This window comes from Tribolium madens, unplaced genomic scaffold, assembly GCF_015345945.1.
Source record: "Tribolium madens isolate multiple individuals breed KSU strain unplaced genomic scaffold, Tmad_KSU_1.1 Scaffold_11;HRSCAF=98;Tcas5.2_LG3b, whole genome shotgun sequence".
Classification (NCBI taxonomy): Eukaryota; Metazoa; Arthropoda; class Insecta; order Coleoptera; family Tenebrionidae; genus Tribolium; species Tribolium madens.
In genome coordinates, this window is record NW_025400975.1 from 3,994,195 (window position 1) to 4,015,326 (window position 21,132).

Genomic DNA, 21,132 nt, shown 5'->3' on the forward strand with positions numbered 1-21,132 from the left:
GGTTTTATTATTACATATTTGTATTTTTTGTACTCGTATATTATGTTTAAGGGGAATTTTTAATCAAATATCCGATTTTTGTTTACAATTTTAGAAAATGCATTTACAAATCGACAAAAATATAAAAAACATGTTTCATTTAGATTTAAACATAAATGTAAAAATTTATTTTATCCGCAAACGTCACAAAAGTGACTACTTTTATGACAGTCTGTATAAATAGTTGTGTGGGCATATTTATTTTTTTAAATACGAGTAAAATGAAAAATGGTTTCATTCTATTTAAAAAACAAAACACTGAATGAAGAAAATTGCAGTGCTGGAAGATTTAAACAAAAGAAAAAAAAAGAAAAATTGAAAATTCAGTAAAGATTTTTTTATTTTGTCTGATGTTAATTTTTGATTTTGAGTTCTTGTTTTATTTTTCTTGTTGCCTTTCTACAGTAAAAAATTATTTTATTCGCAAACGTCACAAAAGTGGTGTGTAGTTGTAACACGAGCATATTTATTTTTTTTAATACGAGTAAAATGAAAAATAGTTTCATTCTATTTAAAAAAACAAAACAGTGAATGAAGAAAATTGAAGTGCTGGAAGATTTAAAAAAATAAAAAAAAAACAGATTTTTATCTGGTTTTACTTTAATTAATAAAAACTTGAAAAATCATAATTTTCAAATAATTTAAACTATAACGAATTAGTTGTTTTAAGTCGATGAAATCTCTGATTTTATTATTACATATTTGTACTTTTTGTGTATTACGTTTAAGGGGAATTTTTAATCAAATATCGGATTTTTGTTTACAATTTTTGCAAATGCATTTACAAATTGACAAAAAATATCAAAAAAACATGTTTCATTTTGATTTAAACATAAAAAACCTATAAAAACTGAGTTTTTTAATTAAAAAATTGAACGATCTATACCAGATTTTATTACTTGACAAAGTTTTTGTGATTTGACTTTTAAATTGTTTAAATGAAGTAGAAACTAAACTTTATTTTGTCTGATGTTAATTTTTGTTTTTGAGTTCTTGTAGTATTTTCCTCGTTGCTTTTCGCCAATAAAAAATTATTTTATCTGCAAAAGTGACTACTTTTATGACTAAAAAAAATTTCACAAGTGAAATTTTATCTTTTATAGCCATAGAGTAAAAATTCTATTTTTGCGCTTAATCGTTTTTTTTTTGTATTTCTCATAACTCAAAATTTTGTTGATTTTCACTAGTGAACATATTATTGCTTGTTACTTTGCAAATTTAAATAAGAAATTAGTTTTTGTATTTTTTTTTCTTTTGTAATTACAAGGGCTTTCCTTTATTCACTAGTTTTATTTCTTTTTTAATGACTAAGTAAAATAGCGAAAGCTAGAATTGTAGAGAATTAATAAAATCGTGAGGTTTCATATGTATCACCCTGAATTTTTTTTTTGTATTTTTTCTAAAAAAAATTGAGTGGAACCTCAAAAAACCGAAATAGGATTTTTAATGAGTTGACACTTCATTTAATATCTTTATCGATTTAAGCTTTTGGTTGGCTCGCTGCCAAAAAATATTTTTAATGAAAATAGCTTCACAATCGAAACCGGCAAACATGCAAACCAGCTGGAGATAATTGCAATATTTTTCTCAATCCGAAATGAGTTCGTTGTCCTTCAAAATTACATACCTGTTCATTTCCTTCTTATTTTTGGGATTTTCTTTGTTACTTCCACTATCTTCATCATCACTCGTCTTTCCTTTGACTTTCCCCGACTTGATTTTCCTCTTCGTGGCGAGAAATTTGGGTTTTTGGTCGGGTTTTGTGGGCGCTGAAGAGGACCTCACCAACGGTGGTCGAATAACCGAATTGAAAGCTGTGTTGCTCCTCTTTTGAAACTTTTCTCGTTTGGCAGCGGCCGTGGCAGGTCTTATTATCACATTTTTGATAGCTTTGGGGTCCTGCTGGTCGGAGATGGAGTCGTCTTCGAGGCTTTGAGGGTCGTTCTCCACCCCTGGTATCACAACAATCGCACTCGACTTGTTTTTCTTGATTTGGAAGACGTCTGTGGGGGCGGTTAGTGGCGGGATGATTTTCGGAGGCTCTTTGGAGATGGTCTCCTCCACCTCGTCCTCAATTTGCGTGTTGTGTGCCAGAAAAATGTCCAAGTTGGGTTTCTCCCGGCTTTTGAGGGCTTGTCGCAACCTCTCCGCCAACTCCTGTTTGGAGTAGAGGATGGAGTCCTTCTCCAGCGAGCTGTGTCGACTCAACTTTGGGGGCTTTTTCGCTTCTTTGAGGCATTTTTTCGCGACGACTCCCTCCTCTTTGGGCGAGGGGCTCTCCGCCCAGGCGATTCGGATGGGATGAGGCCGGTCGCGGGTTTTTTCCTCGGAGAATTGCTTTTTGAGGGATTTGCGGCTCGGGGAGTCGCAGTCGAGGGAGAGTTGACGGAAAGTTGAGAGTTTTCGAATGGTGGCCATTAGGAAGCCGTGAGCATTTTGAGGAGGTGTTTACCCGCGCCGAGGAAAACTTTGACTGAAACGTGTTTTACACGCTTTCGTTTCAGTCGGTCATTATCGATTGGGACTTTCGCTTTGTCGCGGGGTTTCTTTGCGAACTTGCTAGGTGGTCGACCTTTTCGTAACACAAAAATTCGATAAAAATTATTAAATTAAATTTTAAAAAAAATTAACTCAAACGATACGTGCTTAATTTTCACTTTTTGTTCGTATTTTATGCGTTTCAGACTGTTACAAAACCGTTTTGATCTACAACTAATTAATTGTTCGCTATTCTGTAGACAATTATTAGTTTTTTTTTGAAACACTAATAATTATAAATCAGTTGGTCATCCTATGTTTGTATTGTATTTATTTTCGTAATTATTATTTTTTTGTAAATTTGTGTATATAAAAATCATTTTAGTTGTATTTTTTTAATTTATTGCAAGTATAAGAAAATTCAAGGTGATATTTTTGGATGTACCAATGTAAATTTTTTTAATTTGATTTTTTTTGTTTTGTTACAAAGTTGGAGTATTTTTAAGGTACACTTTATTATTATTTTCAAGTGTCCTTTGTAGCCCGATATTATGAAAAGTCTTTATTGACTTTTTTTATTTCTGCATTTCTTTATTTTTTTTGTTTTGTTTTGTCATTAGTCTAGAGATTTTTTTGTGGAAACTTTTAATGTCCTTGTTTCTTTTTTTATGATTAAGGAAAATAGGGAAAGCTAGATTTAGAGACAATTAAAAAAAATCGTGAAATGATTTTTTTGTTTGTATTTTTTCTTGTAGGCTGCAATATTTTCTAAAAAAAATTGAGTCGATTTTAGGGATTGAAAAAACTGATTTAGAGATTCAAAAAACTGAAATAGGATCTTTAATGAGTTGACACTTCATTTAATATCGATTTAAACTTTTGGTTGGCTTGCTGCCAAAAAAGTACCTACCCATTTATTTTTTTTAATTAAAATTTTTTTCTTTTGTTACAAATCAGGAGTATTATTTATTTTTAAAGTGTTTTTTCTGAATACTTTGTTATTATTTTCAACTGTCTTTTGTAGCCCGATATTTTGAAAAGTCTTGATTGACTTTTTTATTTCTACCTTTCTCTATATTTTTTTTAAATTTTGTGATAAGTCTAGAGATTTTTTAAACCGCTTTGTGGAAACTTTCAACGTCTTCTCAACTGTCTTTCGCAACACGATATTTTGAAAAGTTTCGATAGACATTTTTTAAATTTGAGTATTTTTCTAAAACATTTTTAAACGTTTTTTGCAAATCTAGAAATTTTTAAGCCGGTACAATGAGTTTAGCTTCACTAGTGAACATATTGTTGCTTGTTACATTGCAAATTTAAATACAAAATAGTTTTTGCAATTTTTTTTCTTCTATAATTACAACGGCTTTTTTCATTCAATAGTTTCCTTTCTTTTTTATTATTAACTAAAATAGTGAAAGCTAGACTTTTGGACAATTAAAAAAAATCGTGTATAGATTTTTTGATTTGTATTTTTTCTTGTACGCTGCAATATTTTCTAAAAAAATGAGTCGTTTTTAGAGATTCAAAAAACTGAAATAGGATCTTTAATGAGTTGACACTTCATTTAATATCTTTATCGATTTAAGCTTTTGGTTGGCTCGCTGCCAAAAAAGTACCTACTAATGTATTTTTTTTAATTTCAATTTTTTTGTTTTGTTACAAGTCAGGAGTATTTTTATTTTTAAGGTGATTTTTTCTGAATACTTTGTTATTATTTTCAACTGTCTTTTGTAGCCCGATATTTTGAAAAGTCTTGATTGACTTTTTTTTATTTCTGCCTTTCTCTCTATTTTTTTTTAAGTTTTGTTATAAGTCTAGAGATTTTTTAAACCGCTTTGTGGAAACTTTCAATATCTTCTCAACTGTCTTTCGCAACACGATGTTTTGAAAAGTCTCGATTAACATTTTTTTTAATTTGAGTAATTCTCTAAGAAATTTTTAAACGCTTTTTGCAAATATAGAAATTTTTTAAGACCGTGAAATGAGTTGAGTTTCACTAGTGAACATATTGTTGCTTATTGGAAATTTAAATAAAAAAATTGTTTTTGAAATTTTTTTCTTTTGAAATTGCAGCGTCTTTCTTTTAATCAATTGTTTCGTTTCTTTTTTTATGATTAAGTAAAATAACGAAAGCTAGACTTTTAGACAATTAAAAAAAATCGTGTATAGATTTTTTGATTTGTATTTTTTCTTGTACACTGCAATATTTTCTAAAAAAATTTGAGTCGATTTTAGAGATTCAAAAAATTTATTTAGAGATTCAAAAAACTGAAATAGGATCTTTAATGAGTTGACGCTTTATTTAATATCTTTATCGATTCAAGCTTTTGGTTGGCTTGCTGTCAAAAAAGTATGTACCTACCATTGTATTTTTTTTTAATTTGATGGAAATTTTCAACGTCTTCTCAACTGTCTTTCGCAACACGATATTTTGAAAAGTCTCGACATTTTTTAAATTTGAGTATTTCTCTAAGACATTTTGAAACGTTTTTTACAAATCTAGAATTTTTTTAAGCCGGTACAATGAGTGAACATACAGTTGCTTGTTACATTGCAAATTTAAAATGAAATAGGATCTTTAATGAGTTGACACTTCATTTAATATATTTATCGATTTAAGCTTTTGGTTGGCTCGCTGCCAAAAAAATACCTACTAATGTATTTTTTTTTAAGTTGAATTTTTTTATTTTGTTACAAGTCAGGAGTATTTTTATTTTGAAGGTGATTTTTCTGAATACTTTGTTATTATTTTCAACTGTCTTTTGTAGCCCGATATTTTGAAAAGTCTTGATTGACCTTTTTTTTATTCCTGCCTTTCTCTCTATTTTTTTAAGTTTTGTTATAAGTCTAAAGTTGTTTTAAACCGCTTTGTGGAAACTTTCAATGTCTTCGAAACTGTCTTTCGCAACACGATGTTTTGAAAAGTTTCGATTGACATTTTTTTTAATTCAAGGAATTTTCTAAGAAATTTTTAAACGTTTTTTACAAAATAATTTTTTACGTCTGACACTTTCTTATAGTCTCCCCAACTGTTTAATAGTTCGATATTTTGACACATTTCGACTGACATTATTTTTATACTTAATTCGAATTGACCCAAATCAAAACAAAATGTCCCGAAGGAATGGAAAACAACCCGACAAATCCAGACATACACGAACTGACCCGTAGAGACACCACATTATATTCTTATTGACATTTTTTTATTTTATGAAACACGGAGACAAATCCCATAGGATTTGACCACAGTTCGTATTTTTCCAGATAAATCATGAGTCAAGAAAGCAAGAAGTATAAAATAATCGAAAACGTGCTTCAAAAAATCAACAGTATGTCCATCGCACTCCCCGATGACGAAACCAAAAGGAACAATCAGCTCTTACAAGTTGGTATTTCCGATAAAATTTCAATAAATTCACTCAATTTTCAGATTGTTAAACGTGCCGTCCAAAAACTGCGAAGTAAAAGCGTCCTTTTCGATAATTTATACCAGGACATTTCGTACGTTAGCAGTTTTTACGATGGACTCAAAATTGGAAGTCCAAATGAGTACGATTTAGACTGCAATTTACGATTCCCGAAAGTCGTGGGCGCTATGATTGAAGAAAGTGATAAGCCTGGATACGTCCACGTCGTGCTTCGAAATTTGGAAGCTTTGCAGAAGAACGAAACCGAAGGGGCCAAATACCCGTGAGGATCTTCTTCTTTTTTTTATAAATCTTCATTTTTTTTTCAGGAACTTAGACAAACTTCTTGACGGCAATTTCCTATCGACGAAGAAAATCAGATCGTGGATTGAAAGTCTAATTGACACAGTTTTCCATGGAAATCTGAAAATGGACGTAAATATCGATGGTACCGCTTGTTCAGTCAAGGTAACCAACCCATATTTTGGCCACGGAAACCACCAAAGCGAAAGTTTTAGATTGAAATTATCAAAAGTGGACCAGCATTGACCATAAAGTTGGAAGGCGTGCACAACTTGAAGAATTTTGAGCTAAAAATTGACTTCGTCCCGTGTTTTATTTTCCCTCACGATCAGTGGCCAAAAAATGGTTATAGACAAAATATTTCGCAAAATAAGGTAAGAGTTTCCGGTTTTGTGCCTGTGTGAAGTGTTTTCTTCCAGAAAACTTTTTTCGTCGTGCCGAAAAGTCCGAACGATTTTGATGTTCACAACTGGAGATTGAGCTTCCAAGAACAAGAAAGAGAATTGCTCCACAATTACAAAAATATGAAGTCGTGTATAAGACTCATCAAGGTTATTTTTTGATTCTGTGATTGCAATTTTTCAGTTTGTTTTTAGAAAATACGGGACCGACATGACCACAATATTGCTAGTTATTTTATCAAAACTGTCTTTATGTGGGAATTGGAAAAGTTTGATAAAAATTTTTGGGAACAATCGTTAAGTTTTGTGTTTATGATTGTATGTTTATTTTTATTTTATATTTGTTTGTTTTTTTTATTGGTTATTTTTTAGATGTTGAGAAAATACGGCGAGTATATAAAACGGCGTAACATCCCGAATTATTGGCACGAAGGCCACAATCTGATCGAAGATTTGAGTGAAGAAACCGCGTTTTGCATCACGAACAAAATTCGGAATATTGCAGACCACATCGACCGAATTTGTAGCACAAATGCGGGTTTTTACGACATTGTTAAATATTTCTGTAAGTGTGTGATTTGAAACAACTCAATTTTTCATTTTTTTCCGTTTAGTGAAACCCAACGAATATGATTTGGAGAATTTCAAGCAGGAAGTTAGTGTTAGTAAAAAGTTGCTTAAACGATTAGAATCGGAGAAAAATCTAAGTTATGAAGATTCTGTTACACTGTCTTCTGAAGAAATACCACCAAGTGATGTTGCAAGATTGGAAAGTTTGTGTCTTCATTTAGCCTCCGAGCAGGAGAAGATTGTGTGTTTGTTGGAACGTTTGGGGGAAGATTTGGAGAGGAAGAAAAAGGAAGATGAACGGCAGAGAAACGAATTGATGGATAGAATTGAGTTGCTTGATGAGAAAATTGACCGGTTGATGGGGAAAAAGGAACTTTAAGACTGCTTAATAAATTTGTTTGTGTTTTTTTATTTATTTATGTTTTTATTTTCATATGCTGAAGTAAAATAAACTCAAAAAACCCTGTTTTTTTTCAAACTGTGGACTTCCGCTGCCACCATTTGGAAACAATTATTAATTAACAAAAATTATATTAACAAAAACCGTTTAAAAAAAAGATAAACAATTATTTATGTGAAACGAAATTAGAGAACTTAAATAGTAATGATACCTAGAACCTAGAAATAAACGCATTTTATCGTCAAAATTTCAGAACCGTTTCTTTACCTCCAAAGTTGGATTTAGGTCTTTGTTGCAGTTCTTGATAATAAAAATAAAAGTCGTTATTTCGCTTGGCAAATTCCTCAAGTTCTTCTTTGGCTGAATCAATACCAGCGCCAGCATCGACTAAAATTGAAACAATAACGAAACTGCGATTTTTTGCAGCTACTGCAAGTGGACTTTTTTGCTTTTCATCATGTGGTGAATCAATTGAGAGTCCTTGTTTCAAAAGATATTTTACAAAAATAGCATTTTTAGTTTCAACTACTTTCAGTAAAGTGGAAGGGTCAAAATCGTCCAGCAAAATACTCTTTAGTTGAATTTCTATCTTAATTAATTTCTTTAGACATTGGAAACTTTAATAAATATTTTGCTTCCATTGACGCTCCCTTACTTATTAAATATTTCGCAACCTCGCAGTTGTCAAGTTTCAAAGCTTCAAACAATGGTGTGAAGTGGCCATTTGCAAAGTTGACGTCGGCACCATTTTCGACCAAAATTTTCACCACATCAAAATTGCCCTTTTCTAAAGCTCTTATTAGGGGCGTAGTTCCATCCTGATATTGGCGATTAATTACAACATTGTTTTTAATAAAAAAATCAATTATCTGGACGTTGCCCAGATTTATGGCCTCCAACAAAGCAGTCGGCATAGTAAAATCAGCTCCAAATTCGAATAAAAGTTTGATTGCTTCGAGATCGTTTTTTTCAACGGCTATCATAAGAGGAGTTTTGTTGTTTGCACCAGACATACAAACATCTACACCATCTTCTAAAAGTTGACGGGCTTCACCTAATTTTTTGGTAAAAATAGCATATCCTACAGGTGTAAAATAATAATGCAATATGTCTATTGTACAATTGTTTTGAGCAATGATTAGAGCAATAGTATTACCAGAGTTTTGTTTACACATGTCGGCCCCCTTATCAATTAAAAGTTTAGCAACCTCAAAATTTTTATGTATAACAGATACTGAAAGTGGTGTATAATCTTCTGACGATTAAGGGTCGGTATAATACCGTCTAAGTAGATTTATATCTGCATTATTTATAAGTAGTTCTATAATATCTAGTGGACACTTGTTGACTATTGCAAAATGTAAAGGTGCACTTGTGTAACAACTTTGGTAATTAACGTCGGCTCCATTTTCTATTAGATATTTTATCACATCGATCTTCTTCGACGATATTGCGGCAATAAGTGGAGTCCTATTTGTGTTATGAATGAAATTTAATGTAAACTTCTTTGAAACGTAAGTTTTAACTTCATTTAAATCCCCTCTTGTAATGGCACCCAGGAATGCTTCATTTTTCTACAAGTAATTACCGAATTTAAAAACGACACAATTACACTCAATCAAAAAAACAAATGCCAGATTTTTATTGTAATAACAATTAACACGCAGAAGAACTGTCTTACATAAATGTGGTCTCTGCACACAAAAACGTAAAAAATCGTAAACTCGAAATGCATCATAAAAATTCCACAAACTAAAATGATAAGCAGTTTAAGTAAAGTTACCTTTCTAGTCGCCTGAGCCATTGCAGCTTGTATTTTTCAATATTTAACACAAATCTTGCAATAAATGACGAACAACCTTGACTCAATGGAATTTTATTTTGACTACGAAGAAAAACTGCAAACATAAGATAAATCGAAAGAACTACATCGTAATCGTAATCGAAAGTGATGTGAAGTTGTATTTAAGTAGCTCTTCTGTGACTCCTGTGACTAACTCTGTACTCAGTGATGCCAGATGAGATTAAGCGCTTGTCCCTAGATTGTAGCTTCTAAATTCCCTAGAATTCCCTAAACTACTTAAAAAATTAAAAAGATCTTTCATAGGCCTATTTTGTTGAGGTAATATAATATAAATACAACATAAAAATGTGTTAACTCCAAACAACAAAAAATCAATAAATAATATAACAATAAATTAAAATAAATTTTACTAAAGAAAAAAAAAAAATACAAGTCAATTAAAACAAATTCAAATAAACGTGTATATTTAGATACCTACTTAATTTTTATTTATACTTATAAATTATGGGATTTCATTAATTTTAAAGATTCGTCTAAAACATTAAATGAACTGCAATAATTAGTAAACTTGGCAACGCGATAAACGCAAACGGCTTTTAGTTATCTTGTTCTTTTTGTTTTCTTTACACAACTACAGAAATTACATTTTGGTTTCCGCGTTACTATGTGCTAAACTCATATACAAATGCGCTAACTTGGCGAAGTTACAATATTCATATTAAAACTTTTTGTAATTTTTGAAATTGTGCCAGCAGTGTGAAAAAATTGAGATTTTCACTGAAAATGTAAAAAATCCGTAGATTATTAAGAAAAATTGCAAAAACCTTTTTGTTAGAAAAATCCCTAGAACTAGGGAAAAATTCCCTAATCTGGCATCACTGCTATGAACTGCGTTTGAGCTAAAAATTTTATTGTCAACATAGGTAGGCAACACATTAAACTCAATAACTGGTTAATTTATTTGTTGAATTTTGATTAAATATAGGTTATCTGTCAATCTGACATTTCTGGCAAATCTATCCAACTTACTTTGATTTCTAATATAAGAGAAATAACTTATTTAATTTAGCAGTTAGTGATATTGGTATTGTTGGTTGCGACAAATTTTTTTTCAGAACCTCTCGTAAATATCCCTGTATAATAAAGATCCTAACCGATTTTTATACAACTCATACGGTGTACCTTTGAAGGTATGTACAGTTCAGCCACAGAATTTTGTGACATTCTCCATTTGTCAAGATCATGTCAGTTCAAAAGGAAAAAAGTGCAATTTTTGACACTGTTAAATTTATCTAATGACATATCAACAATTACTTTGATTTGAATTTAATAAACTAAATTTTTCAAACGTACAAAAAGCAAAGTTGACTGTGAGAATGTATTTTGGGTTGCGTCTAAAAATCGGTCAGGGTCTTTATTATAAGTGACTCAGTCTGTACACATTTCACCTATGCGCCATCTTTTATTATTATTTAAATTGTCAGTTTTTAACTTGAATTAAAGTGGTGTATATTGTTGTTAAGTCACTGATAATATTCAAATTAAATTTTGATTTTGTAGGATATGCAACTAATTATACACATGTGTATAAAAAATATTAGCCAAAAATTAAAAAAAACTAAAATTTGTTCTAATTCACCGACAAAAAACTAAGTTATGAAAAATCATATTTCAAAATTTCATGATAAAGGCTTGAGGTTTTTTTTCACAAAAAAATCAAAAGTCTTAAACGTTTTTTACGCTTGATTGTTTAATAGTGCACTTAATATTTTACAATTATTGAATTTAAAATAATTTATGTTTTTGTTACTTTTCACGTAATTTATTTTTTAAACACAATTTTTGTCTCAATATTTGCCAATTTGTACTCAAGCAAGTGTTTTTTAAGATGTTTAAATGTAAAGAGAAGGAAAAAAAGGAAGTAGTTAAAAAGAAAAAAATTAAACAATTATTTTATTACAAAAACCAAAAATAAATACTCAAAATCAATAATATCTTTCCTAGTTTATGCGGCACAAAAGCTACATTTTTATTAATAATCACATTTTTACCCACTTGTACACAATAAATAGTCAATTTCTCCCAGTTAAAACGTTTTCGCAATGTCAGAAATGGCCGCTTTCGACCCAAAAACAACAGCAAGCAACGCCATACAAACCACAATCACATGCTTGAAAAGTTTCCAATAAAACCTCCCAAATCCCTGATCCCAAAACGTGAAAATTTCGATAATCACTGGGCACACAAGCCCCAAAATCGAGAAACAAAACGCTCCGATTAAACCAACAAAGGGCACAATCGCCGGCACTAGAATCGCAATAACGATATTTATCATCACAAGAACAGTTCTTAGGACGTAGTTGGCAAGCATGGTTTTGCTAGTGTAACGATGCTTGATTTCGGACCAAAAAATGTCCAAACAAACGTAAAATACTAGACCGTAGGTAAAAAATACTGCGAGGCCGATGAGGAGATTGACAGCTTGGGCAGCGCTGCAAAAACACTTGTAAAATTTTGAAAAAATAAAATATAACTCGTTCTCATATTAATGTGCATCGAAGTAGTCGTTGAAAACGTGGCAACCATGCGAAAATTCAAACAATTCTAACCTCAATCTTCCATAAAGATTATTTTTTCAAATAAATGTGTACCCCAGGTAGCAAAGATAATTAAAATTGTGTGAATCGGCCTTTAAATTTAGATTTTAAATTTAGATTTCTACAACATACTTGATGCACTTGATTAATATGATGAAAAAGTAACATATACAGGGTGAAGCAAGTTTTGCCGCTCTACCCTGTATACTCCCCACTTACTATTCCTCTCGTGGAAGGTTCAACGTGATGGAATCTGCTGTAAGTTCCCCATATTTGAGATACCCCAAAAACCCTAAAATTATATACAGAATGGTCACATAAGTCATGCCTTGGTTGAGTACCCCGAAAAGTCCGACAAACTTTTGGGGCGACTTCATATTGTTTTCGAGTGGCATTACCTAGAGGTTTTTGGGTCAAAAAATTGTCAAATATTAAAAAAAAAACTTACAACTCCGATAGCTTCAATCGCAAAAATCACTATACTGATACAAACAGGCAATGTTGCCAGATTTGTCACCGCCGGTCTGTCAGAAATCGACGGAATGTCACTCAGTAGGTAATAACAGGTGATTCCCAGCCCCACCGCCATGCAACAATTGGCAACCATGGACACTGGTGCCAAATACTTCAAATTTGGCACATACGCAATGAGCAAAAACGGCAAAAAAAGCATGGCTATCGTGATCCTCTTATCGAAATTCCCTAAATAGTTGAAAGCTACGTAATTGAAATTTTCGGCTACGATGACAGCGTAGCAACTTCCGGTTGCATAATACGTCACGAAAATCCCCCATAAAACCAGTTGTTTGAGTAGAAATGCGTATTTTTTCGACCAGGGGGGTCCCCGAAGACAGGCTTCTTCGGCAACTTCCGCGTAGCTCATTGAGGTTTTGCCGGCTTTGCGGTACAAGGCGTGAGCCGAGCTGACTAGAGCATAGGCAGTGTGTGTGCAAATCAGGGATACCAATATGGTGGTGAAAACGCCGAGCCAAAGACCGGAAGCTTTGAATGCTGCAGGCATTGAAAGAATTCCGGTGCCGAGGGAGGATTTGAGGAGGTGGGTGAGGGTGGCGCCGCTCCTGAAAACATACATTTTTTCTGCAACTAAAAAATTGCTTTGCATTTGTTAAGTGGACTTTGAAATTGCATTTTTTCTAGAAAAAATGTTTGAAATTTTGGTTTTAGTCATAAAATAGCGCACTCAATAAATGACCTCAGTTAAAATGCTCTACGACGAAAATTACGAAACTTATGCTTTTTACGAGCGTCTAAACTCGTTTTACTGGCCTGAAAATCACTACTATTTATATGCTAAAATAACTATTCTTCGCAAAAAATTTTACTCAACCAAAAAAAAAATTATTGAGATCAAAAATTACTTTAGTTTTGCTTTTCCCAAAAACTCATCTTAATCACTGAGGATTCAGTTTTTTTTGCTAGATTTCAAAAAGTTAAGCAGAAAAAACATATTTCGAGCGTTTAAACGTTTTTTTTTATATATATATAAAAAAACAAGATCTATTGGTTAAAAATTCAATTATTTCACAAGATTTTGCTCAAACAAGAGAAAAAATTATCTATTTAAGTCAATAATTAAATTATATTTTAATTATTTTTTTAAGATTGATCAAAAAATTGCACATTACGTCGAAAATAATATTATTTTTACTTTTTACCAGGGTTTTCGCATGTTTGTTTTTTAGAAAAACACACTTTATTGTTAGATTTTACTAAAACAGATCAAAAATCGCCAATTTATGATAAAAATTACAGAATTTTTGTCTTTTCCGGCGTTATTTTTTATTATTATTTTTCTGGTTAAAAAAAAATTTTTGGAAGATTTTGCTCAAATTGGCCAAAAAATTACCTTTTCAATACGCGCTTTAAAGCTACAAATTTATATACTTTTTGGTGGAAATTCCTTTTTTGTAAAATTTCGTTTAACCAGAACAAAAAATCATCAATTTTGGCCCAAAATGACGTTGTTTTTGCTTTTTTAATCGTTTGAAAGCAGGTCTAAGAGCGAAAAAGGTCGCTTTTTCAAAATTTTCTTTTTTTTCATAAAATTTTTCTCAAACTGATCGAAAAATCACAATTTTAATTCAAAAATGACGTTACCTTAGATCGTTTAAAAACGTTTTCGCGCAAAAACCTGTAGATTTCGTAAAAGTGATCCAAAAATTAACTTTTTCAGTAAACTCACCTTCTACGAAAAATTTAATTCAACTCGAGCAAAATCAGGTCAAAAATAAGGGTTATTTTTTACTTTTTCGAGCGTTTAAGCAAGTTTTAAAGTTTAAAATTCGAATTTTTTGCTTCAAATTCAATTTTTTCGCGATTTCGTTAAAACTATCCCAAAAATTTTCTTATCTTAACAAATCTAACTTAATTAACTCAAATTAAGTTATTTTGATTTTTCTGTTCTTATTTTTTGTCCTAAAAATTCACTTCTTTGGTAAAAAAAATTGAACAGTGAAACACGTTTTGCGTCGTAATTGACTTCTTTTGAGTAAAATATCCCTTTTTTGCAAACATTTCGCTCGAACAGACTAAAACAATTACATAATTTACGTAAAAAATTCACTTTTTTCAAAATTTCATTCAAACTGGACGAAAAATAACGGAACTAAGTCAAAAACTAGTTTATTTTTGCTATTTTCGCATTAAGCATTAAAGACGTGTTATTGTTTAAAGCTTTTTTTGCGAAAAATGTTTTAAACTTGGTTTTTAGTCATAAAATCACGATGAAACCAGTTAAAATGCTCTACGACGAGTAGTTTTCGAGATACCTATCGAACTATTATGAGGTTTTCCGGGCAAAAAATAAATTGATTTTTGGGTGCCCGGAAATCACTCGAAACACACCCAAATTAACGATATTTTATGAAAAATCATCTAATTTTAAAATTGCAAAAAAGTAAACGAAAGTTTAATTCCGGTCGACTCCGGGTTTTCACTATTCGACAGTTAATGAAACACTAATTCCGATATTTTTCCGATTTTTGTCTAGTATTGTTCAAAATAATGTAAAATGTTTGAAAAAAAAAACTTACGAGACAGGTTGGTCCAAATGTCGGGCCTTGAAAGGGTCAAAATCCTCCTTAACTGGATTCAAATCTTTCTCGTTTTCACTCAGTGTGACTTTAACATCAGCTTGGGGACTAGGTCTGTAATTATCAACGATTAAAAACATTAAAAAAGCTCAAAAAAACAATTTTTTAACGGTATTAATCGTGTTTTAATACCTAATGTAGATGAATTTTGGTTGTGATTTATAAACACTTCCATAACGTGTGGTTCTTGCAGCAAGCAAGTATTGTTTTAAATTGGCTTCGTAAGAACAGCCGTAATAATTAATTCTATAACAAGGAGTGTTTTAACATTTTTTACATCATACAAAGTGAAAGTTTTTTTTTCGAAAATACTTACTGGGTAGGCACTGGATTGATGTAAGTTGGTTGACTGTGAGGGAGGAAAGTTTCCAACTCGTGAGAGTTGTATTGCAGGACTTTGGCCGACTAAAAGAACAAAAATTATTATTATTGCAATTTTATTGTAAATTAAAAAAATAAGTGTTTAAAAGTGATATTTTTAATAAACATTTTTTTAATTATGGAAACTTACAGACATTCATAATTGTTGCAAAAATGTGTGATAATGAGAACAAATATTTAAAAATGTAATTAACAATGGAAGTTCGTTAATGGTAATGTTATCAAAGTTAAGGAACTTTAACCTGAAAAATTCTTAGCTGAAAGTTCACTGTTTTACTACATTAAAATAAAATTGCTCAAGATTTATGATGCAACAAAGATGATCCTTAAATCATCACTGTTTTTATTGATAATAATCTCGAAACGTCATACCCATCAGTCCACTTCCTTGTTTTAAAATAGCAAATAAAAATAATTTTCTGCGAACCCATCACGCTATTTTTATATTTGTTGACAGATTGGCAACACTGATTGGGAAATTATAAGTTACTAAGGTTATCGGGGAAATCCTCGAAACCTACTTTCATGCATACTAAAATCAAAATTTTGTGCTTTCTATTACCACAAACAAAAGAAATTCAAATAAATTTAAAGTCGAAAATTGTGAAAAAGAGTTAAAATGTTTGTAAACAAAATGAGATAAAGAAGTTTTGCAATCTAACTGACGTCTGTTTTTGTTCATCATTTGAAACTTACATAATTCTATTGCACTTTGTACGAAAAATATTGAACTAATTTATTTAAAACACTATTTTTTGCTGATACTTGTTTTGCAAACAAGCTATCATTTTCAGGACACAAAATATATTTTTTTAAATCGAAACAAGGTACTTAATTAGAAAAGATTTATTAAAAGAGAATATTAAAATAGAAAAAATATAGAGTGTTAGTGTGAGCATTAGTATGAGAAAAACAAATCAAAATTATTTGTTTCTCAAAAATATAAAACATAGTTATTATTACTCAATAAAGCGAACATAAATAGAAAAAATAACATAAAAATATAGAGCAATTGCCCTTTTCGAGCGTTTTTTCAATAAAACTAATTTATTATGCAAGGTTTTCCCCAAATAGGGCAAAAAAATCATCTATTTATGCTAAAAATTTACTTTTTTTAAGTAAAATTTTCTTCAAACTAACCCAAAAATCAAAAATCGTTGAAGATTTACTTTTTTCTGCTATATTTTGTGAAAATAATGTAAAAATTAATTTTTTTGAGTAAACTCACTTTATAAGAAATTTCGATTAAATCGAGCGAAAAATTTTCACAATTAGGTCAAAAATTAGCGTTATTTTTTACTTTTTCGAGCGTTTAAGCAGTTTTAGAGTCTAAAACTCGGATTTTTTGCTTCAAATTCACTTTTTTTCGCGATTTTGTTAAAACGCTCCCAAAAATATTCTTGTTTAAAAAAATCTAACTTAATTAACTTAAGTTAAGTTATTTTTGGCTTTTCTGTTTTTATTTTTTGTTATAAAATTCACTTATCCTTTTCGAGCGTTCAAATCACTAAAAAAAACAAATTTATGGTGGAAATTCATGGTTTTTTGGATTTTTTGTAAACAAGACAAAAAAACTGATATTTCAAGCTTTTATATACATTTTGAGTAAAAAAATACTTTTTTTCAGTAAAACCTATTTATTATTGAAGGTTTTGCTTAAATTTATGCTGAAAATTTTATAAAATTTTGCATAAATCACAACTTTAATTCAAAAATAACGTTACTTTTGTATTTTCAATTGTTTCAAAACGTTTCCGAATAAAAATCTATACTCACTGCTGAATATTTGCTTTTTTTCTCTAGATTTTGCAAAATAGTACAAAAATTAACTTTTTCCAGTAAACTCATCATCTTCTACGAAAAATCTTGCTTAAATAGAGAAAAAAAATTACTCAATTAAGTCAAAAATTACGTTGTTTTTTTTTACTTTATTGAGTTTAAGCAAGTTTTAGAGTATAAAACTCGATTTTTTTGCTTCAAATTTACTTTCTTTGGCGAGATTTCGTAACAACGGTCCCAAAAATCTTTTTATTTTGGAAAATCTAACTTAACAAACTTAAATGGCCCAAAAATCGCTCGAATTAAGTTATTTCTGATTTTTGTATTTTTATTTTTGTTATAAAATCTACTTCTTTGGTAAAAAATTGAACAATAAAACACGTTTTAGAGTTAATAATCGACTTCTTTTGGCTGAAATATCACTTTTTTGCAAACATTTTGCTCAAACAGACTAAAAGAAAATTACATAATTTAAGTAAAAACTGGCCTTTTTCGAGAGTTTAAACCCGTTTTCAAGTAAAAAACCTGAATTTCTCGATGAAAATTCACTGTTTTTGCTAGATTTTCGGTAAACAAAACGAAAAAACTGATATTTCAATTGTTTATTTACATTTTGAGTTAAAAAGTACTATTTTTTTAGTAAATCTTATTTACGCAAAGTTTCGCTCAAATAGGTTGAAAAACTATCTATAAGTTTCGCTCAAATAGGTTGAAAAACTATCTATTTATATTGAAAATTTGTTTTTTCATAAAATTTTGCTCAAAAATCACAACTTTAATTCAAAAATGATGTTTTTTTCTCCAGAAATTATGACACACAAAGAAACGAACAATTATGTAATAGAAGAAAATAAAATAAAAACTATAGGGTGTTAAGCACAACTTGGGCACTTAGGTATAGTGTAAGAAAAACAAGTAAAAATTACACCAAACCAAAGTACAAAAAAGTATTTGTTTAAAATTTGACGTTATAATGAATAACAAATAAAGAATATAAAACAATAAAATGGTTAAAAATTGGTTGAAAAAGAAAACTTACCATTTCAACACAAAACGCGTCACTGTTTCTATTCACAACTCTTCTTCATGATCAGTAGAAAAATATTCTGCGTGAGAGATTCCCACCAATATATTCAGTATCTTAGCATTGAAAATCGCCTTATTGGCCTTTGATCCATCTCTTATCAATATTTTCATTAATTTTTACGAAAGTTAATCCAAACAATCTAAACTCGAATAAAAAACAGGTTTTGAAAACACGTTTACTAATAATTGATTGTTTGAGAAGTAATAAACTCAAGGTTGTTAATTTCTACTCTCTGCAGTTATCACACAATGAATAAAAATTCTAGTTTTATTTAAATCACTCGTGACGTGGGTGGAATAAAACATTTTTTTCTTATCGAAATTATATTTGTTTTTCTTAAAAACTCACAAGGTTTTGTCAAAAATTATAAAACATCCAGTTATGTACAGTACAATCTTCCAGTTTTTTCAGTTCCTCGAGGAACAAAATATACAAATATTCAAACATGGTTGTGCTTAAATAAATAAATACTTTTACAGTCATTTATCCGAAAATTGGTAAATTTCTCGTCACGAATTCCGAAAATTATTGTTGGAATGTTGCTTGAGTATTGTCTGCCAAAATTTTTGAACTTGTGGACGCAAAAATAATACTTGATTTACCAATCGGATCGCTCCAATAAATAAATAACTTATCGTAAAAAAGTACTAAAAAATTGTTTGGTCTTGTACTAAAATTCGCTGTTATTAAAACAACTTTATTATATCTTGAATGGCCGATTTCGAGCCGAAAATCAGTGCGAGGCATCCTGTGAGTACAATGATGACGTTTTTCACAATTTTCCAATTGCCTGGGCCGAATCCCTTGTCCCAAAATGTGAGGACTTCGATGAAAACGGGACACATGAGGCCCAAGATGGAGAAGCAGAAGGCTCCGATTAGGGACACGAATGGGACGATTGTTGGGACTGCGACGGCGATGAGGACGCTGAGGGTTACAAGAACCGTTCGGAGGCCGTAATTGGCCAAAGTTTCGCGTTTGGCGAATTTCTCTTTCATTTGGGACCAGGCGATGTCGAGACAGACGTAGAATTGGAGGCCGTAGGTGCAGAAGACGGCGATACCGACGAGCACGTTGACGGCCTGAGCGGCTCTGAAAAAAAATTTGGTAAATTTCAGTTTTAAAAGTTGACAGTACAGGATGAAAAAATGACAGTATTCGTATTTTATTTCTCTCAAATTGGCCAAAAAATCACCCAGTTAGGTCAAAAATGCAGTCATTTTTTAGTCTTCCGAGGGTTTAAGCAAGTTTGTGAGTATAAAACTCTATTTTTTTGCGTCAAATTCACTTATCCAAACAACCACCTATTATTTATGTCAAAAATTACGTTATTTTGTATTTTGTCGTTTGTTTCTTGTTAAAAATCCACTTTTTTGGTGAAAAAATAGCTAATTAATTAACACAATTAATATGTGTTTTTGAGATAACAATTGAGTTTTTTGTCAAAGAATCAATTTTTCTGAAAAACGTTTTTGAGCGAAAACACCTACTTTCCGTGAGGATTCACTATTTTCCGACAGATTTCGTAAAAATAAACCAAAAAACATGTATTATAAGCCTTTAAGCACTTTATTTTACTAAAAATCAATTTTTTTTTCTTGAAAATTCATTTATTTTGCTTAAACGTGTCAAAAATCATCTATTTAAGTGAAAAGTTAATTTATTAATGTTAAATAATCACTTTTTTTGATAAAAACTCACAAGAACAGGAAAGATGTTATTCTTGACATTTTTTGGTTAAATAGTGACATTTAAGGAAAATCTTACTCAAAAAGAAAAATAAATTGACTTAAGTCAAAAATGACGTTATTTATATCTACTCTTTTCGAGTGTTTAAACCCATTTTCGAGTAAAAATCCATATTTTTTGGTAAAATTCACCTTTTCTGGTGGACGTTGGTACAGGATAAAAAAATAACAGTATTCGTATTTTAATTCTCCCAAATTGGCCAAAAAAATAACCCAATTAGTTAAAAATGCAGTCATTTTTAGTCTTCCAAGCGTTTAAGCAAGTTTTTGAGTATAAAACTATTTTTTTTGTCAAATTCACTTGGCCACCCTATCCAAACAACCACCTATTATTAATGTCAAAAATTACGATATTTTGTATTTTGTCTTGTCGTTTATTTTTTGTTAAAAATCCATTTTTTCTGTGAAAAAATAGCAAATTTTGAACAAGAATGAAGTTATTCTTGCATTTTTTTGAACAATTAATATGTGTTTTTGAGATAACAATTGAGTTTTTATTCTCAAAGAATCAATTTTTCTCCAAAATCTTATTCAAAAAGAGGGAAAAGTGCATATTTAGTCAAAAATGGCAATAATTAAACGCTTATCGAGCGTTTTTAAACCCGGTTTCGAGTAAAAAAACTCATATTTTTTTGGTGTGAAAATTTTCTTAAAATAGACCACAAAACATATTTCGAACGATTAAACACATTTTTGATTTAAGAATTTACTTTTTAGTACAATTCACTTATTATTAGTCGAGATTTTATTGAAATAGCTGAAAAAAAACATTCTTATGCCAAAAATTAGGTTCTTTCTTTTAAGTTATTTTTTTTGATAAAAATTTACTTATGTTCTTAAGATTTCGCTGAAATTGACCGAAAAATCACTAATTTAAGCAGGTCTAAACGGGTTTTTTATCTACTTTAAAAAAAAAAAAATTATTCAGGTAAAACATATTTCGAGCCTTTAAGCACTTTATTTCATTAAAAACTAAAATTTGTTTCTTGAAAATTCACTTATTTTACAAGATTTTACTTAAA

General features: G+C 30.3%; 6 protein-coding genes across 11 annotated transcripts in view; 1 reads left to right on the forward strand and 5 right to left on the reverse strand.

Annotated features, from left to right (window-relative positions):
- The window catches only part of LOC123016244, a 12,856-nt gene extending 10,365 nt beyond the window's left edge, over positions 1-2,491 (reverse strand). Inside the window, exon 1 of the mRNA XM_044416518.1 lies at positions 1,667-2,491. Within this exon, the coding sequence (XP_044272453.1) occupies positions 1,667-2,457 (791 nt within the window). The 5' untranslated portion in view covers positions 2,458-2,491. The remainder of the gene's footprint in view (positions 1-1,666) is intronic.
- The window catches only part of LOC123016253, an 18,797-nt gene extending 11,053 nt beyond the window's left edge, over positions 1-7,744 (forward strand). For 2 of the 5 annotated variants that reach the window (XM_044416557.1, XM_044416565.1), the window contains exons 2-9: positions 5,785-5,905; positions 5,951-6,210; positions 6,257-6,395; positions 6,446-6,604; positions 6,650-6,781; positions 6,827-6,949; positions 7,004-7,196; positions 7,246-7,744. In XM_044416557.1, coding sequence (XP_044272492.1) covers positions 5,792-5,905; positions 5,951-6,210; positions 6,257-6,395; positions 6,446-6,604; positions 6,650-6,781; positions 6,827-6,949; positions 7,004-7,196; positions 7,246-7,580 — 1,455 coding nt within the window. In that variant the 5' untranslated portion in view covers positions 5,785-5,791 and the 3' untranslated portion in view covers positions 7,581-7,744. The remainder of the gene's footprint in view (positions 1-5,784; positions 5,906-5,950; positions 6,211-6,256; positions 6,396-6,445; positions 6,605-6,649; positions 6,782-6,826; positions 6,950-7,003; positions 7,197-7,245) is intronic. The other 3 variants (XM_044416529.1, XM_044416537.1, XM_044416548.1) reach the window with 2 other exon arrangements.
- Positions 7,745-8,058: 314 nt separating this feature from the next.
- LOC123016278 (putative ankyrin repeat protein RBE_0220) lies at positions 8,059-8,856 on the reverse strand. Its single transcript, XM_044416578.1, has one exon. It carries the CDS (start codon positions 8,774-8,776, stop codon positions 8,192-8,194), a length of 585 nt encoding a protein of 194 aa, XP_044272513.1. The 5' UTR covers positions 8,777-8,856; the 3' UTR covers positions 8,059-8,191.
- LOC123016293 (serine/threonine-protein phosphatase 6 regulatory ankyrin repeat subunit A-like) lies at positions 8,731-9,586 on the reverse strand. The gene is made up of 2 exons (XM_044416604.1): positions 9,385-9,586; positions 8,731-9,175 (listed from the first exon to the last, which is right to left on the reverse strand). The coding sequence occupies exons 1-2, from the start codon at positions 9,403-9,405 to the stop codon at positions 8,864-8,866; spliced, it is 333 nt and encodes a 110-aa protein (XP_044272539.1). The 5' UTR covers positions 9,406-9,586; the 3' UTR covers positions 8,731-8,863.
- A 1,744-nt stretch (positions 9,587-11,330) lies between these two features.
- LOC123016482 (proton-coupled amino acid transporter-like protein pathetic) lies at positions 11,331-18,561 on the reverse strand. 2 transcript variants are annotated; one of them, XM_044416904.1, is made up of 7 exons: positions 18,315-18,561; positions 15,432-15,520; positions 15,248-15,361; positions 15,056-15,169; positions 12,451-13,081; positions 12,222-12,400; positions 11,331-11,897 (listed from the first exon to the last, which is right to left on the reverse strand). In XM_044416904.1, exons 1-7 carry the CDS (start codon positions 18,315-18,317, stop codon positions 11,492-11,494), a joined length of 1,536 nt encoding a protein of 511 aa, XP_044272839.1. In that variant the 5' UTR covers positions 18,318-18,561; the 3' UTR covers positions 11,331-11,491. The 2 variants fall into 2 exon arrangements, with proteins under 2 accessions (XP_044272839.1, XP_044272848.1); XM_044416913.1 differs by lacking the exon at positions 15,248-15,361 and having other exon boundaries at positions 18,315-18,556.
- A 110-nt stretch (positions 18,562-18,671) lies between these two features.
- LOC123003539 (proton-coupled amino acid transporter-like protein pathetic) overlaps positions 18,672-21,132 on the reverse strand; it is a 13,301-nt gene continuing 10,840 nt past the window's right edge. The window contains exon 6 of the mRNA XM_044396356.1: positions 18,672-19,454. Coding sequence (XP_044252291.1) covers positions 19,049-19,454 — 406 coding nt within the window. The 3' untranslated portion in view covers positions 18,672-19,048. The remainder of the gene's footprint in view (positions 19,455-21,132) is intronic.

Excerpts from the sequence above, each read along its gene's own strand:
- LOC123016278 (XM_044416578.1), bottom strand. The coding sequence starts at position 8,776 with ATGTGTAAACAAAACTCTGGTAATACTATTGCTCTAATCATTGCTCAA.
- LOC123016293 (XM_044416604.1), bottom strand. The coding sequence starts at position 9,405 with ATGGCTCAGGCGACTAGAAAG. Across the intron at positions 9,176-9,384 it reads TGGCTCAGGCGACTAGAAAG|AAAAATGAAGCATTCCTGGG; the intron begins GTAACTTTACTT and ends AATTACTTGTAG.
- LOC123016482 (XM_044416904.1), bottom strand. Across the intron at positions 12,401-12,450 it reads CGATTGAAGCTATCGGAGTT|GTAATGCCACTCGAAAACAA; the intron begins GTAAGTTTTTTT and ends AAAAACCTCTAG. Across the intron at positions 11,898-12,221 it reads AACCTTCCACGAGAGGAATA|CGCTGCCCAAGCTGTCAATC; the intron begins GTAAGTGGGGAG and ends GTGTTTTTGCAG.